Below are 15,636 nucleotides of genomic sequence, written 5' to 3'. Positions count from 1 at the left end.
CCATATTCCCATAAACTGAGCAGATTTTCAGTCCCTTCGTGAAGAAAAGCTTCTTCGCAGCATGATGTGTTTCTTTGAAGAGATGTTCTTTCTTTTTTCAGAGAGAACCTGAGATGTTCATTATTGGTCTTCTCTCACATAAAGTTGGTTACACTGGATTTTATGTTGTGGTATCAGGAAAAGTTGGTTAAAACCAAATGCTTTTTGCACTTTTTAGATTTCTCTGTGTAAAGAAAAGCAAAACGTACTTTATTTGTTTCATTCACTCTGCTTCACAATTAATTTTGTATTGATCGACAGCATAAAGCCCCAATAAAATACACAGGATTTCTTTTGGTTTTAATAAGACAAAACGGGATAAAAAGGTTAAAGGCGTTTAAATACCTTCCATGTCCAGTTAGCCACACAAAGAGCAGAGAGGAGGTCCCTGCCCCCACAGCACTTTATAAACTCATACCTAACAAGAACAATCTGTGCGCAGGCCTGGAGAACCCAGACACTGTCGGGGAAACTGGAGGAAGGGGGAGGAGAGCAGAGTCAGAAGGAGGGATCTGCACTCATGGCTAATGACATCTCTCCTGCGCTATCCAGGCAAACCTCCACACTGAAACCTGAAACTTGCAGAGGTTGCACAGTTCCCCAATCAGTCACACGTGCTCTGCTCTGCCTCTAGCTTTGCTTCTTGCAAACTGGTTTCAGTCACCCTTCCACCAGAGGGGATTTCAAGTTGAGAAGCTTCTTCCACACTGAATGGTGAGTGAAATGGAAACGCATTAGAAAGTTTTCTTCTTATTTCGGAAAGCGCAGACAGCATCACGCAGCTCCTGATGCTGTCTGAAGTCAGGAGGCATGACAGCATCAGGATGCTGCCAGACTCAGTTATTTAAACTTCTGGATATATTTTACATCCAGAGCTGATAATTACCTATAAAAGAAGCTGATGGTAAACTTTAATATTCCTTAATTTCTTCGTGTAACTTCTTTTCCTTTGTTTCCATTTGGTCCCCTTTTGCTGGCATGTTTTTTTTTTTTTTGTGTCTGACTGCACAGACATATTTGGGTATTTGGCTCGGGGTGATTCACGAAGTGGAGGGGAAAAAGTTTATTTTCCAGTTGGAAGCTGGGACAGCTTGAGCACAGATGCAGCTGAGATGGATTTAAAAAAAAACAACAGTGAGCCGCTGCCAGTTAACACACAGACAGAGCAGAGAACAGAGAGAAGGCCAAGTCAATAACTACAGCTGGCTTTACAGGGTCAGTTCATGAAATATGCAACAGAGAAAAAAAATCTCCCAAACAAACATTTAAAATTAGGCCAAGTAGATTTATTATATTTTAATCTGTTGTCACTTTCCATGATAGAAGAGAACAATCAGCAAAAATGAACACTTACTGCAGTTTTAAAGGTGGTACTTTTAAGCAAAACTACATTTTATAAGTATAATTTTCATAATGCCTTCATTTGCATTCATTGATTGCTCACTATATTTGTAAATTGATATACTGTATACTAGTCCAGACGAGTCAATTAAAGTAGTTTTGACATGTCATGAAAAAACACAAAAAGTATATGGAGCAGATGAGCAGCAGGGAGAGAAAGTTGTTAATTAACGACTTTCCAAAACCAAAACAGTAAATCAGTAAAACATCTACTAACAGATGTTTTGTGTGCTATTTTTACACTCCCTTCACTAATGTCAACATGTGCTCATGTGTTCAACATCAGGCTTGGTGGGAGTGAAACTTGAGACTGAAGCCAGTTCAGGGTCAAACTAGAGGTCACTAAACTGAGTGACCAAAGTCTGAAGTCTTCTCCTGTCAAGTCAGGTCAGGTTAATGCATTAAAACAAAGTTAATAAAAAATATGTTGATATTAAATGTATGTACATTGCAAATGTTTTCAAAAAGGTTCAAAGAGTAAATATGTGCCACACAAGGCACTGTGTTTCAAGCTTGTAAGTTGATACTGATTTACAAAAAGGCATTTCTGAGTCAGGACAGTCCTTTTTGCAAATGCATAAATCGGGTTTTATTCAGAAAAGATTTCAACTCAGCACGGGCCAGTGTGAGACTCTCATGGTATAACAATGAGTGATAAAAACTGAGTTTTATTAGAAAAAAAAATGAAAACAAACCCATATATTCCTTATATATGCCAGAAAAATGCAACTGGACATTGCTGTAGCCAGCAGCCCACGTTTAGCAGACTGCTCCAAAACTGTAGCTTTACAGCCTCCCTTTGATAAGAACAGTGTTTATTTGCTTTTTTCTTTTCTTTTTTTCTTTTTTTTTTTTTACCAGGACAGTTCATGTTTGTTGTGATAAGAAATGTTTCCAGACAGCTGAATTTGTCTTTCTTGAAACTGATGGAAAATTGCAGCTGCCTTCATTCGGCCTGATGACCAGGACTCTGTCACTCCAGCACTTTCCCCACGATTTCATCAAGAGTAGCAAACTATAGCGATGGGCAACATGGACTTAAAGTTTTATCACATTGTTTTGTGTTACTATGGCGATAACGATAAAAGTGACAATAACAACTTTTTGTTCCTTCTTTTTTTTCGGTAATTATGTGGCTCTGACTGATTCACAGCCCCACAAACACAAATACTGCTCTCGAAAAACATTCCCATTTTGTAAAACGCTTCACTAAACGGCACACAGTAACTGAAATATTTTCAAATGCAATGCAATCTATTGATACTCTCAACAGTGGGAAATATAATAAAGTTAACATTCCAGACAATTCACATAGTTTTGGAGGCATTTAAGCATCAAAAGCCTTGCCTTGTTTAATGTCTCACTATAACTCTATATTGCTCACTAGCCTGCGCCTTTTTTTTTTTTTTTACTGATAACAATAAAATAAAATGTTGACTCTGTCATTCGCATGACAATAAATCTCCGTTTACAATAAGTGATTTATACCTCCGTTTAGCATTAACTGTCTTTCCGTATGGACCTTCGCAGATCCGGAGAGGAAGCCATGCATCCAGGAGCCCTGCGTCCCATCAGCCTGTGTGTGGTGTTTTGCATCAGCAGAAGCCTGGCCACACATTTACCTCTTTACGGTCCCCTAGAGGGAAGTACGGATGAGGAAGAGTTTAGTCTCATAAATTCATCCGTCGTTCCCAGAGTTCATCCAACTGAGTACCAAACCACACCACCACCGGAGCCGTCACGAGAAGGAGGAAACCTCCGCGAGTTCACCAGGTTCCTGGAGGAGAACATGCTCCTCATCCTCGTTTCAAGCACACTCATCTTTCTCACCCTCCTCATTACCTGTGGAGCGTTTTTCATGAGCCGCAGGCTCAAGGTGAACTCCTACCACCCGTGCTCCTTCCCCTCGAAAATGTACGTGGACCATCAGGACAAGACCGGAGGCACCAAGCCCTTCAACGAAGTGCAAGCCAAAGCCGTTCCTGAGCTGGAAATGGAGCCAGTGGACTCCAACAAGCAGCTCCAGGCTGAAATCTTAAGAGCTGCAAGCAGCCTACGAACGCCAAGTAAGTGTCCTCAGGCTGCAGAAAGCAGCGAGACAGCGGCGGACCCCAGTCCTGAGGACGACTTGAAACCAGACCACAGCGTCCCGGAGCAGCAGCTGCCGACTCTGCCTGAGGAGGAGCAGTGTGAGCTGCTTCCCGACAGCAGGGAAGCCGAGGCAGCAGGTTTAGAGTCGGACCATCCAGAGCATCTTCACCCGGGAGACGGGGATTCAGAGGAGCCTCCGACCGGAAGGAGTCTGCGGCCCTCGTCTCTGCACATTCACAATGAAACTGCAACACTGCAGCTGATCGCCGGAGAGAAAACGGCCTTCTAATCAGCCTTAATGAGACAAGCCGAGAACTTATTCACAGGGATCCTCTAGCGACGTTTCATTCTCGCCACTACTGTGTCATTTTGTAAAGAAAACAAGTCTTGTAAGACGTTTTAGCAAAGGACTAAAGCTATGACTGCATGTTGAAGGATCCACAGTGCCTTTTAATTGCATTCATGTACTTGAACTTTTCGCATTTTTTGTGTGTGTTTCAACCACAAACTTCAGTCAACTTCATTGGGACTGAATTTATACATTAACATGAAGAAGAGAGTTCATTTTGAAGCTTTTTTTTTTTCTTTTTTTCAAATTAAAATTAGAAATGTCTGATATCTATTTGTATTCAGTCCTCATTTACCAAGCTAAGAACTTATTCCATGTCGATGCATTTCTCCAGCAGGGACAGATAAGCCGGTCAGAGTCGGTGGGAGGATGGATTGACACAACAACCAGAAGAAAACCTGCTAAATGCTGCAGGATTTGAGACAGTTTCACCTGGTGGTTGCAGCATCATGCTGTGGGAAGAGGGAAACATGGATGGAGAGAAATACAGGACAGTACGATGGAGCAGAATTGAGACGGCCCTAAACGTCCCACTAGAGATGATTGAGATCATATTCCTATCTTAAACTGGCCCAGTCAAAGCCCAGACCTTAATTTCACAATGTGTGGGACTGTTGGTAGTTTTACAGCTGTATTTGTGATGAAAAGTAGAGCTATGCAATATGTTGCAGCAGAATTTCCATTTCAACATCAAATATGCAACACCTGAAACACAAAGGACCACCTGGATGCTATGATGCTACAACCATTCAGGTTGTAAAACCCTGTTTGCTAAAATCCTTCTAGATGATTCTGAGCCTCTGAGTCGACAAGCAGAGGGAGTTTGGAAAGCTTAGGAACAACAGTAAGGACTTTATGATTGTAGAAAATCCTGAGGAATATGTGGGCTAATTATTATCAATAATAATTTTCCCAATATTGTGCAACCCAATTATGAAGTACCATAATGCCTTATTTTATGCTTATAATGAAATTAGTATTGATTTTGAAACCAGGAATCAATTTCTTTCCATAATATTGCACTACTTTGTCAGCCTAGAAATTAAAATCCCAATAAAAAGTATTAACATCTACGGTTGTTATTCTACAAATGAATGAAAAGTTCAAATGGATGAGTATTTTAGAGAATTACTGTTACTTAAAACTGTATATCAGTTTTATAATGCTTGCTTTTTCTCTAAATGTCATATAAAATCAATAAAAATAAACATTTTCTTTGAAACAAGGCATTGAAAAAGTTACATTTTCTGCAGATCTGTCAATAAGCTCCATTAATTATGAGGCCTAAAAAATACAACTGGGCTGAAAACGTAATGATGCAAAACATTTTTATTGCAGGCTTTCGAGGAAGCATTTGTGAATATAATAAATTACACTTTCGACTACTGGACCCCCGTCTTCAGCGCAGATCTTTACCTTAATCCCACCTTTCAAAATAAACACTCCTCCTCAACGCAATCTGAAAACCAAACATAATCTCAAACAGCATAAGGCTCAGCTTTGTACCGCCAACCCAAATAGTACATTGTGCGTTTACGTGACAGGCTAAAACATACGGTAGACAGGGTTAGAGGACCAAAGACTAACACAGAAAGCCTTGTGTAACAGTTCTATAAAGGGTTGACGAGTGTGCGTTTGTCTTAATTACTGCTGGAAAGTGAAACAGAGGTACTGGGCCGCTGCTATTTCACTTCTTCTGAACAAGAAGCAGACGGCATCTGGCTCAAAGCGGGAGAGCTCGGTTCAGTTGCTGGCTCTGACTGCCTCCTGCTGGTCGTCGTGCTGCTTGAGGCGATAATCTGCGAGGGCCGCTTTGATGGCGTCCTCTGCCAGCACTGAGGCACAAACCAGGCGAAGGTCAATTAAACAATGCATGAATGCAGGAGGTTGAACCGAGAGGATGTTGTTAGAGGAAAGAAACACGACATTGTCTTACTGGAGCAGTGCAGCTTAACGGGTGGAAGACGGAGCTCCTTGGCGATGTCGGTGTTTTTAATCTCCAGAGCCTCGTCCAGCTGAAATAGAAACACGAAATTTAAGTAACAACACAACTCGGATTTGTAAGACATCAAATTAGTAGGTTTCCTACTGATTTTTCATTTCAAAATTTTGTACTTTTCTAAAAACTGAAATTTGCAGATTCCTTTTCCATTAGTTTTCTTAAAGTTTTGGAGAGTTGAGAAAACGAAACATTTACCTCTTTGCATTTTGTAAACAGCATTTTATTTTTAAAGCAATCCCAAGTCATCACTTGATTTGTTGGGGGTTGTTTTTATTTTCATTTTAAACTAATTATGTGACTTTGATGATAATAATAGTAATACTTTGTTTGGCATCTAACTGTCCAGAGGGTCTTTCAGTATTTATTTTTTTTACTTATTATTAAGTAGCACATCAGATGGAATGATCCTTTTTAAATGGAAATCAACATAAAAATCACTGGTTTTTAGTCATTTCGATTTTTATTTTTTAGGAAATGACATCTGAAAACAAAACTTTTTCCCATACTTTCTTTTCTTTTGTTTCCTCTTGATACTTATCCAAATTTGGAAAGTTCTGAAACCATTTCTGATACTCTTCAAGACTGCCTGGAAACCATGAAAGTAGAAAAGTGTCAGCTTACGGTTTTGCCTTTCACCCACTCAGTTGCCAGAGAGCTGGAGGCGATGGCAGAGCCGCAGCCGAAGGTCTTGAACCTGGCGTCCACAATCTTCCCCTGGTCATCCACCTCAATCTGTAAATGGAAATATCAATTTTAAACAAAAGGGATTATAAACATAAGTCCATACATTAATGCTCTACACTTTAGAGTACCCCCATGACATTTTAAAAAACCTTCTTTGTTACAAGGAGTCAGCACCTGAAGTTTCATTACGTCTCCACAAGCCGGCGCTCCCACCAAGCCGGTTCCAACTTTCTTGGAGTTCTTGTCCAGTGATCCCACATTTCTTGGGTTTTCATAGTGATCCACCACCTTGAGATGTGTAAAGAAAACGTGAGAGCAATTCCACTGCTGCTTATTCTGTGATCTGATCTCTAATTGTACTTTGTGGTCCCAGAGTGCCACAAAGCATTCTGCCCCAGAATACATGTCTAAAAGTCCTGGATGTTATGTAAATACCAGTTTCCTGGCTTTCTTACATAAGAGACTGAAATACACAGACTTGGATTGGATCAGATTTATCCACAAAACCGTCATTTGTCCCCCTTCACCCGTCCCTCCCTCCTACTTTTCGTTTCAGCTGAGTCACTCTGACCGACAACGTGTGAGGTCAGAGGGTCATCTCAATGCTCAAGTGGTTCTAATATGTTGAAAGAATTTACTTTATACTATTTTTGATGTATTTCTTCACATATCAGCGATGTAGAGTTTTATGGCAACATTTAAACAGAGTCTCATCGACTGATTGCACAAAGTCACAACACCTTTAATTGGATTAATGTGACTGATTATTGAAATAATTGTCAACCAATTAAGTAATCAATTAATCATTAACTGGAGTAAACAAACTCAAAAATGTGCTTTTTATTTATTTTTATTTAAAGAGGAAATTTAATTATTTGTTTATTTGCAACTTTTTAAGTATTTCTTATAAAAAAAGACAAAAATGGTTAAATTAAAAATTTGTAGAATGTGCCATTTTTTATACAATCAATTAATTATCAGAACAATCAATAGATTAGTCGATTACTAAAATAGTTGCACCCCTAGTTATTTCCCCAATATATTCCAGTAAACTATATTATATAAACAACCAGAGATCACAAGTGAAACAAAACTCTTATATTTTTAATGCCTTTCTAATTCTGACTGACACATGGCCACTTTAATTTGCAAAACTGATAAAGTAAAAATCTGAATATTGTTGCTGTTATGTAAATGAAACACAAGCAGTTACACTGACATTCAGCTGTTTCTAGCACACGGCGGACACTTAAGCATATTAATAGGATCTAATTATATTTAAAACTGCGGGCAGCTGGTTGGAGGATCAGTGACCTGGTTCTAGTTTTAAACTTGCCAACTAGATACTGTAAAACAATGAATAATGTATATTTCTCAGTGTCCTTCCCTGCTATGTAGCATGGTATTTATAACTCTGTTAAACACGCCTCCTGCTGCTCTGATGTAACAAAGGACATTTATCAGCAACATATGTAAGCTTCTTTCCTCTGGTTATCCCCGAGTTTCTAACAACCTTTAAGTAATTTTCTGAGCAAAAAAAAAAGTTCCACAATTGCACCGTTCTTTCTTTAGCAACACATCTATACCTAAACGTAAGAGTAAACATATCGTAAACATTATCCTGACAGATTCGAGGACAGCAATGGCGCTGTTTACCTTCTTATGGTAGCAGCACTGAGTGATGAACTCAGGAGCTGAGAGCCTCCGAGTGAGCAAAGACAGAGGACTGAGACACTTCTTCGCCACATAGCCCGCCATGTTGACCTAATGGCGCAGTTAACGTTACCGGACAGAAGACCGAGCAGCACCGAGGTAGAGCGGGGAGGACTTATCCAAACTGCGCATGCTCAGTTAATGTAACTCAGCCGGAGCATATATACGGAGTCCTGTAGGTGCCAATTTTTACAGAAACAAAGTACTGCCATTACATACGACGAAGTATTACGGCCATATCAAGAAAAAAATAAATAAATAAAAAATACGAGAATAAAATCATAAAATTGTATAAGAATAAAATCGAAATAATACGAGAATACAGTCATAACTTTTTTCTCGTAATATTATGATTATATTTTTAGAATTTTATTATTCTTATTGTTGTTATTATCTTTATTTTATTAGTGTGGCCACAATACTCTGTTGTAATAGGGTCATAGGAAAAATAATTATATGGGGGTTTTCTAAAGTTTTAAAAATGTAAAACAGATTATTAAATCCAAGATAAATACCTTCTAAGACACTGTTGTAAAACTCACAAGTTTAGCTACTCTTCAGCTGCAAAAAAAAAAAAAACACACACACACACAAACAAATACAAGGAAAAACAAAACTGACAAAAAGTCACAAAGTTTCTAATCAAAACAAGTGTTACTCCAAAAGTGGTATTCGCAAGCTGGAAATCCAGTATAATTTCTAAGTGTGTATCAGTATTTCTGTATTTTATGCATTCCAACATTCAACTCAAATTAAAAGAGGAAATGTTCCCGAGAAGTGGTTTTGTGTTGTTCTTGGCTAATCCCTTTATGATAGAAACTCTCAGAAGGTGCAGTTTTGTGACTTTTTTTTCCATTATAGATTTGTTCTGTTTAATCTTTTTTTAATGATTGAGCTTATCAAACAAAATTTCAGACAAAGACAGTATTGTAATTGTCATGAGAGAACTGGTGTGCTCATGGAACCTGACATGTTAGCATTTTTGGATGACAGTGAGGAGGGTAAATAAAAACAGTTTTCAAATGCAATCTTTTGTCTTAAAAAAGATCCCAACCAACATGGTAAAATATGAAAATACAATTACCCCGCTTATTTCCTATCCACACCCTTTCTACCAGATCTGTGGAGAAATTGCTTGAATAGAACTTGCATTACAACATGAACTTCAACATGAGAAACAAATTCATTTACATATATCGATCAGTAAAGAGCAGCAAAGATATTTCTATGACTAGTGAACCACAGTAAAAGTCATTAGCTAAAATTCGCTTGGTTATGCTCTAAAGCCCAGCTGCAATTGCACTGCAGAATGAATGCAAAAAATTTGGTTTTGGAGCAACTTAATCAGATTGAGATGCTGTGGTTTTCAACACTAAACAGTTCATTAATCTTGAAAACCCTGCAAATGAGGTTGAATAAAGCAATCCTCTATAGAAGAACACATAGCAATGTAAAACACTCGCTGTCTGATCAAATACTTGATACCAGTAGTTGTCACGTGGTGCAAGTAGTTTTTCTGTTCACTGGGTGATTTCTTTTTCCAATAGACCCAGGTTGGTTTGGTTAGTTTCTTTGCTTTTGGTGTTACATTTTTGGTCATACTTGTCTTGATCACATTTTCTCTAGACTGGACATTATTAGGACTTTTTCTTCCCCATTTTTATTAAGATACTACTTGACATATGCTCTTATTATACTGTGAAATCAGCATTTCTGTGATGACCTGACCAGAAACCAGTTGCGCCCCATTCTGTTTATTCCTCTTTTTGCAAAGATATCAAACCTATAACATTCTGTCTGCAGTCACTCTTGTTTGACTCAGTTTAGGATAACACCAACGTTAGTCTTGACTCTCCCTCCAGGGCCAACCTGAGAGTCTTGCAGGAGTCTTAGGACCCCTGCTGGCCTGGGACCCTGAGAGAGCTCAACCAATTACATCAACTGCAAAACTTTGAGAAATGGTGGGCTTCAGTAAAGATAAATAAACTGCGGTGTTCTCAGGATGCATACAACAAATACATTGTCAGGTTGAGGAAGTGGCCAAGACCAACAAGTCTTAATTTCCATAGAGGGAGGAACTGATAAAATCACAGGAACAGAGTTACAGAGGTTGAGGTTTACCACGTCAAACAAGATCCAGGACAAGGGTAATGCAGTGATGTCCCTGAAACAATCAAAAACATAAAACCAGGCCGTAGCATACTGGCAGGCAAAGCTTACATGGAACACCAGAGCCAAGCAGATGAAATAGTGGACAACAATGTGGGACAGACCAGCAAGAGTGTTTAAGAATAATAAGGCTAAGATTGTGTGGGACGTGCGAATCCAGACTGACAATCGGGTATTGTGAATTTAGACGAAATAGAAAAGAGAACAGCCATGGCATATATCGCAATCCCAAGCAACATCAGGAAGAAGGAACATAGGAAGCTTGAGAAATACCAAAGGGTCAAAGAGGAAATAGAGAAGTAGTGGGGGGGTCGGGGTTTGAGTGGTGACATTGGTCATCAGAAAGTAAACAAAATTAAAAACCATGTGTTTAACAGTTTTTATTTTACAAAATAGTTTTTGTAAAAACAAAAAAAAAACAATCAAAACCAGGTGTCTTTTCCCTTCTTCTTATCAACTACTTGATTCACTGCAATAATTTGTCTCAGAAACTTCCTAATGTGTAGTGGTATCACAAAATGTTAAAATGTTTGTGTGTGTTAAACTTTTATTAGGCACTGAAATGAAACTGCGTTCTGATGTTTATCATTCTGACCGGGCATCAAACCTTTTCTCACAACAGTTGAACTACTAGTTTCTTGCAATCTTGAATCTGTTAAGCAACACGCTCAGAGAAAGAGAAGTGAGAAGTTATATTCAGCACAGAGAACTACGGAAGGGAGATGATAAGGTCTGTTTTTACATCCACACAAGAAGTAAGTATTTAGCTTTATCTACTTTATGTTACACTTTGGATTGCAGTTGTTGTTTATTTTCACTATTGTCTGTATGACTATGTTTATGAGGAATGTCATTTATTTTTATTTTTATTTTATTTTATTTTTTAGAAAAAACTAACAATGGAGGTGGATTACGTTGAATACGATGATTACACTCCAAACAATGAAACTACAAACCTCCTGCAACAATCAGACAACTCTCAGTCCTCTCTGACTCTTGTTATTGCCGTGGTCAACATCTTCATATCGTTTCTTGGTCTGATAGGGAATGCTTTGGTGGTGTGGATCTGTGGGTGTAAAATGAAAAGAACGGTCATCACCACCTGTTACATCAGCCTGGCTCTTTCAGGCTTGTTTGTTTGTATCTTTTTGCCCTTTAACATTTTTTATTTGCTGACCTCAAACTGGCCTTTTGGGCAGGTTTTGTGCAAGTTCACCTCCTCTGCTTTGTTTCTCAACATGTACAGTAGTGTGTTTCTGTTGGTCATAATCAGCGCTGACCGTTGTGTCCTTGTTTTGTTTCCTGTGTGGGCAAACAACCACCGAACGGTGCACAAAGCATACGGAGCCGTCGCCGTGATGTGGCTTCTCGCTGGACTACTAACACTTCCTGCGGCAATTTTTAGAACCACCGCAGTCCAAGAATCCATCACCAAGTGCCAGTTGAATTACACCTCCATTTTCACATACAAGGCTGTGGTACTGGGTCGGTTCTTCTGTGGATTTCTTGTTCCTTTCTTGATTATTGTACTCAGCTGCGTGGTGATCGGTGTGAAGCTGAGAGCCTCAACCGTTCGATCCAAAAGGCCTTATAAAATCATGGTGGCACTCATCCTGTCGTTTTTCTTCTGCTGGGTCCCCTACCATACTTTTGCCCTCATGGAAATGAACCTTAAGAAACACAGGCTAGATGTTATTGAGGCTGGAATAAAAGTGGGGAACACCCTGGCAGCAGCTAATGCCTTCATATCCCCCATTCTCTACGTGTTCATCGGCAATGACTTCAAGCGAACTCTGAAGCGCTCTGTGATGTCAAGGTTTGAGGAGGCGATGGCTGAGGATATCCGCACGACTGGGTTCAATCACTCAAGATCCAAATCAATGGAAATAATTCAAACTCACACTATTTCCTAAAAAAAACAACAAAAAAAAACATATTGTATCTTGATCTTCTTTAAGTTGATTTAAATCTTTAGCTGTGAAAAACACAAAACATGTATTTTTTATTTAAACTTTTTGATGGCTTTTAATTATTTTTGCTATCCTTTGTAACTGAAACAAATGCTGTGGTTGTAACTAAATGAATTATCTACAATAAACTGTTGTTCTATGCACTAAAAAGTAAGTATTTTATTAAAATTCAATGTGCATTCTATATATTTAAATTGTTTGCTCACATACAAAAAAAAATGAACAGTCTCATGGTTGTTTTACTGAGACAAACCAAAATATACAAAGAACATACTGAATAAACACTCAAAATTTGTATGTTATTTAATAGTGAAAATATTTTATTCTCCGAACAAAACGTGACTTAACTTGGTTGAAAAAGTTTTATTGGTAAGGGTAATTTTGTGTAGTTAATCACCATAATTTCCCTAGGTGGATGCCAATTTCCACTGCTCCTAAACCCATGGTGTTATTACTGAAAGTTTTACTTCAAAAAATATCAAATATACTACTAAAACAATTCAGCATTTGCTCACTAGCTTGCTTTAGACCAAAGTGTAGCAGAATAATAGAATGTTAAATCCATCAAATGTGAACAATATAAAAGAGATGATAGTGCTGCTGTGTGATTAGTAGTTATAATGCATAATAATGTTCCCCAAATCGAATTAAGCTTAGTGCCTCAGACAAATGAAAATTATTATGAGGAGTAAGAATCATATCTCCAACTCCAGTGGCCCGGCTTTCAATCATACAGTCAGTCATAGGTTTAAAGAGACAAATTGGGTCAATAAGTAGTACTTGCCAACCACTGATTGTGTCATCCAGTACACATTACTGTGAAATTTTATCTCTGCTGCTCAGATATTGAACTGTTACCATGTCATGACTGTCAAACAGCAAGAGCCTTAAATCAGAAGCTTCTTGAGATTCGTTGCAAGACTGACCTCTACTGGAGTACTTCCTGCTCACAGGACAACTCTATGAAGATATTTGGAGGCTATAAGATTCCTTTCGGTGTAAATAAAGTTGTTGTTGTTGTTGTTGTTGTTGTTGTTGTTGTTGTTGTTTTTGTTGTTTTTTAATGAGCTGAACTGAATTAGGTATGTATTTAAAATTTTAGGTTCTTAGAAGTGAGATTGTTAAATGGTAAAAACGAAAAAAAGTACAGATTTGAAAGTAATATCCATTTGATTACAGACCATCACATATTATCAATAGATTACAGTAAACAGATTAGTAAAAGTAAAATTGATGGTGTTAGAGAAAGTCTAGCTCAACACGCCCCCAACGTTCCCCCAAAGGAAGCTACCAGATTAACTTGCGGATGTGATGCAATCAGCTGTGAGTTTTGTCCCCTAGTAGTTACAGCGCCTTACGATTTTCAGCTACTACCTGGTATTTTACAAACAGCTTAACTGAATTGGAATTTAGCTTCGTTAATGTTTACATTTTACTTTCAGTTTTTCTATTAAACAGTCCGTACAGCTGTCCTTCTCGCTTGCTAACGTTAGCGTAGCTTCCGTTTCCAGATGGACGCCAGCTGAGCTGAGCTAGCAGCTGGTGATTTTCTTTTTGTTTTTGTTTTTTATCCCTCCTCCCCGTTCACTTTTCTGCTGCTTGTCAGCGACCACCAATTCAGTCGGACTCCCCTATGTGTCTACTTCGGGGGCTGGCAGAGAAAGTTCAGTTGCAGTAGATAAATGGCCGCCGCTGCCCCCTCTGCTCCTCCTCCGGCAGCAGCCTCTGGTTCTGCTGCGGCCGCTGCTGAAACCTCCAGTCCGGGAGGATCCAGCAGCTCGACCGCTGCCGACGGCGGCAGCCAGGACAGCACTTTTGAATGTAACATCTGTCTGGACACCGCCAAGGATGCCGTGATCAGCTTATGCGGACATCTTTTCTGGTGAGATTCAACTGGGATTTTTGTGTATCGTTAGAATCAGAGCAGAGTATCAACATGCTGGACTGCTTTTAGTTAGAATCTAATAGAATCAAAAATTTTGAAGTTAAACAATTTCAGACATGCAGATAGTATTTAACTTTAGTTGTAAAAAAAATTATTTACAAAAATGCAATTTAGGATTGTTTTTTTTTTACACTCTCTATAGGAGAATATACCACTAACTAAATAACATATTTTTGGAATTTTCATCCTAATAAAATCATACATGATTATATTTACTTCCAATTGAATGTGGCTACAAAGAGCTATTTTTAAATAAAAACAGTAAAGCTTAAGCTAAATCCAGTGTATTTTGTCTCATAATGTTTTTTTATGTCAATGTCACATTTATTTGTGTAGCACATTTAAGTTTTTCAAAATGTTCACCAACCCCCATGACATAAAACAAAGAATAAAACAATGAAAATAAAAACTCTGAGGTGTTAAACGGCACACAGAACACAAGTTGATTACTATAGTTGAATTATCCTGATGAACCAGTAAATCTGTTAAAAAATAATAATAATTCTAAAGTTAAGTTGCAAACATTGCTACAAAAATATCCGTTATATGTAGTTGAGAAGCAAATTATTATTTTGCTTTTGTAGAACAAAAACAATTGACTAAAATGTATAACGTTATTTTGTGGTGGAACTCTACAACTTAAACTCATCAGTCTTTAGTAATGACAGCATTATCAGTTTTATGCCGCAGTTAGTTAAATTAAAAAATGTCTGCCTCCGATTGCTTTGTTTGAATTTTATTTAGCATTTTTCAGTCAAACTCTTTGATCAAACTCTTTCCTTTTCTGTGCTCTTTGTAGCTGGCCTTGTTTGCATCAGGTAAGCTGGATCTTATTTATCCCCTTCCAAAAAAAAAAAAAATTCCGCAAACTTTACAAAATAAGTTGTTAGCTCAATAGCATCACTTCTTGCTCATGCAGTGGCTGGAAACTCGACCTAACAGACAAGTGTGTCCAGTTTGCAAAGCTGGCATCAGCAGAGAAAAAGTGATTCCTTTATATGGAAGAGGAAGCACTGGACAACAAGATCCCAGGTGGGTGCTGTAACCTGTTGACACAGATGTAGCGAAGACTAAAACTTGATATATTTTTTTTTGTTATAATACACATTATGACACTCGGAGGTTAAAAATGTCACATTAAGTTTCTGTAAGGCTCTGTCACATCAGATTAAGACTGCAGGACACAGAGCAACTGGATGTTGTAGGGCAGTCTTAATCTGGTGGGATTAAATAAGCAATTTTCAGAAATTTAACTGTATATTTTCTTCCAAAC

General features: G+C 38.3%; 3 protein-coding genes across 4 annotated transcripts; all 3 read left to right on the top strand.

Moving 5' to 3' along the window:
* Nucleotides 1–555: 555 nt before the first annotated feature.
* Nucleotides 556–3,945, top strand: tmem119b (transmembrane protein 119b). 2 transcript variants are annotated; one of them, XM_015058143.1, is made up of 2 exons: nucleotides 556–753; nucleotides 2,971–3,945. In XM_015058143.1, exon 2 carries the CDS (start codon nucleotides 2,987–2,989, stop codon nucleotides 3,818–3,820), a length of 834 nt encoding a protein of 277 aa, XP_014913629.1. In that variant the 5' UTR covers nucleotides 556–753; nucleotides 2,971–2,986; the 3' UTR covers nucleotides 3,821–3,945. The 2 variants fall into 2 exon arrangements, with proteins under 2 accessions (XP_014913629.1, XP_014913627.1); XM_015058141.1 differs by lacking the exon at nucleotides 556–753 and having other exon boundaries at nucleotides 1,528–3,945.
* A 6,123-nt stretch (nucleotides 3,946–10,068) lies between these two features.
* LOC106963296 (chemokine-like receptor 1) lies at nucleotides 10,069–12,568 on the top strand. The gene is made up of 2 exons (XM_015058130.1): nucleotides 10,069–11,204; nucleotides 11,338–12,568. The coding sequence occupies exon 2, from the start codon at nucleotides 11,348–11,350 to the stop codon at nucleotides 12,359–12,361; it is 1,014 nt and encodes a 337-aa protein (XP_014913616.1). The 5' UTR covers nucleotides 10,069–11,204; nucleotides 11,338–11,347; the 3' UTR covers nucleotides 12,362–12,568.
* Nucleotides 12,569–13,696: 1,128 nt separating this feature from the next.
* On the top strand, nucleotides 13,697–15,552 carry LOC106963293 (E3 ubiquitin-protein ligase RNF185-like). Its single transcript, XM_015058126.1, has 3 exons — nucleotides 13,697–14,300; nucleotides 15,163–15,181; nucleotides 15,283–15,552. The coding sequence occupies exons 1-3, from the start codon at nucleotides 14,101–14,103 to the stop codon at nucleotides 15,406–15,408; spliced, it is 345 nt and encodes a 114-aa protein (XP_014913612.1). The 5' UTR covers nucleotides 13,697–14,100; the 3' UTR covers nucleotides 15,409–15,552.
* Nucleotides 15,553–15,636: the final 84 nt, after the last annotated feature.

This window comes from Poecilia latipinna, unplaced genomic scaffold (assembly GCF_001443285.1).
Source record: "Poecilia latipinna isolate Pla-1442-1.1 unplaced genomic scaffold, P_latipinna-1.0 Scaffold1519, whole genome shotgun sequence".
Classification (NCBI taxonomy): Eukaryota; Metazoa; Chordata; class Actinopteri; order Cyprinodontiformes; family Poeciliidae; genus Poecilia; species Poecilia latipinna.
Note: the sequence above shows the minus strand (reverse complement) of the source record. Positions and strands in the feature narration are given on the sequence as shown.

What these genes read in the sequence shown, in the direction of transcription:
- tmem119b (XM_015058141.1), top strand. Translation starts at nt 2,957, where the DNA reads ATGGACCTTCGCAGATCCGGAGAGGAAGCCATGCATCCAGGAGCCCTG.
- LOC106963296 (XM_015058130.1), top strand. Translation starts at nt 11,348, where the DNA reads ATGGAGGTGGATTACGTTGAATACGATGATTACACTCCAAACAATGAA.
- LOC106963293 (XM_015058126.1), top strand. Translation starts at nt 14,101, where the DNA reads ATGGCCGCCGCTGCCCCCTCTGCTCCTCCTCCGGCAGCAGCCTCTGGT.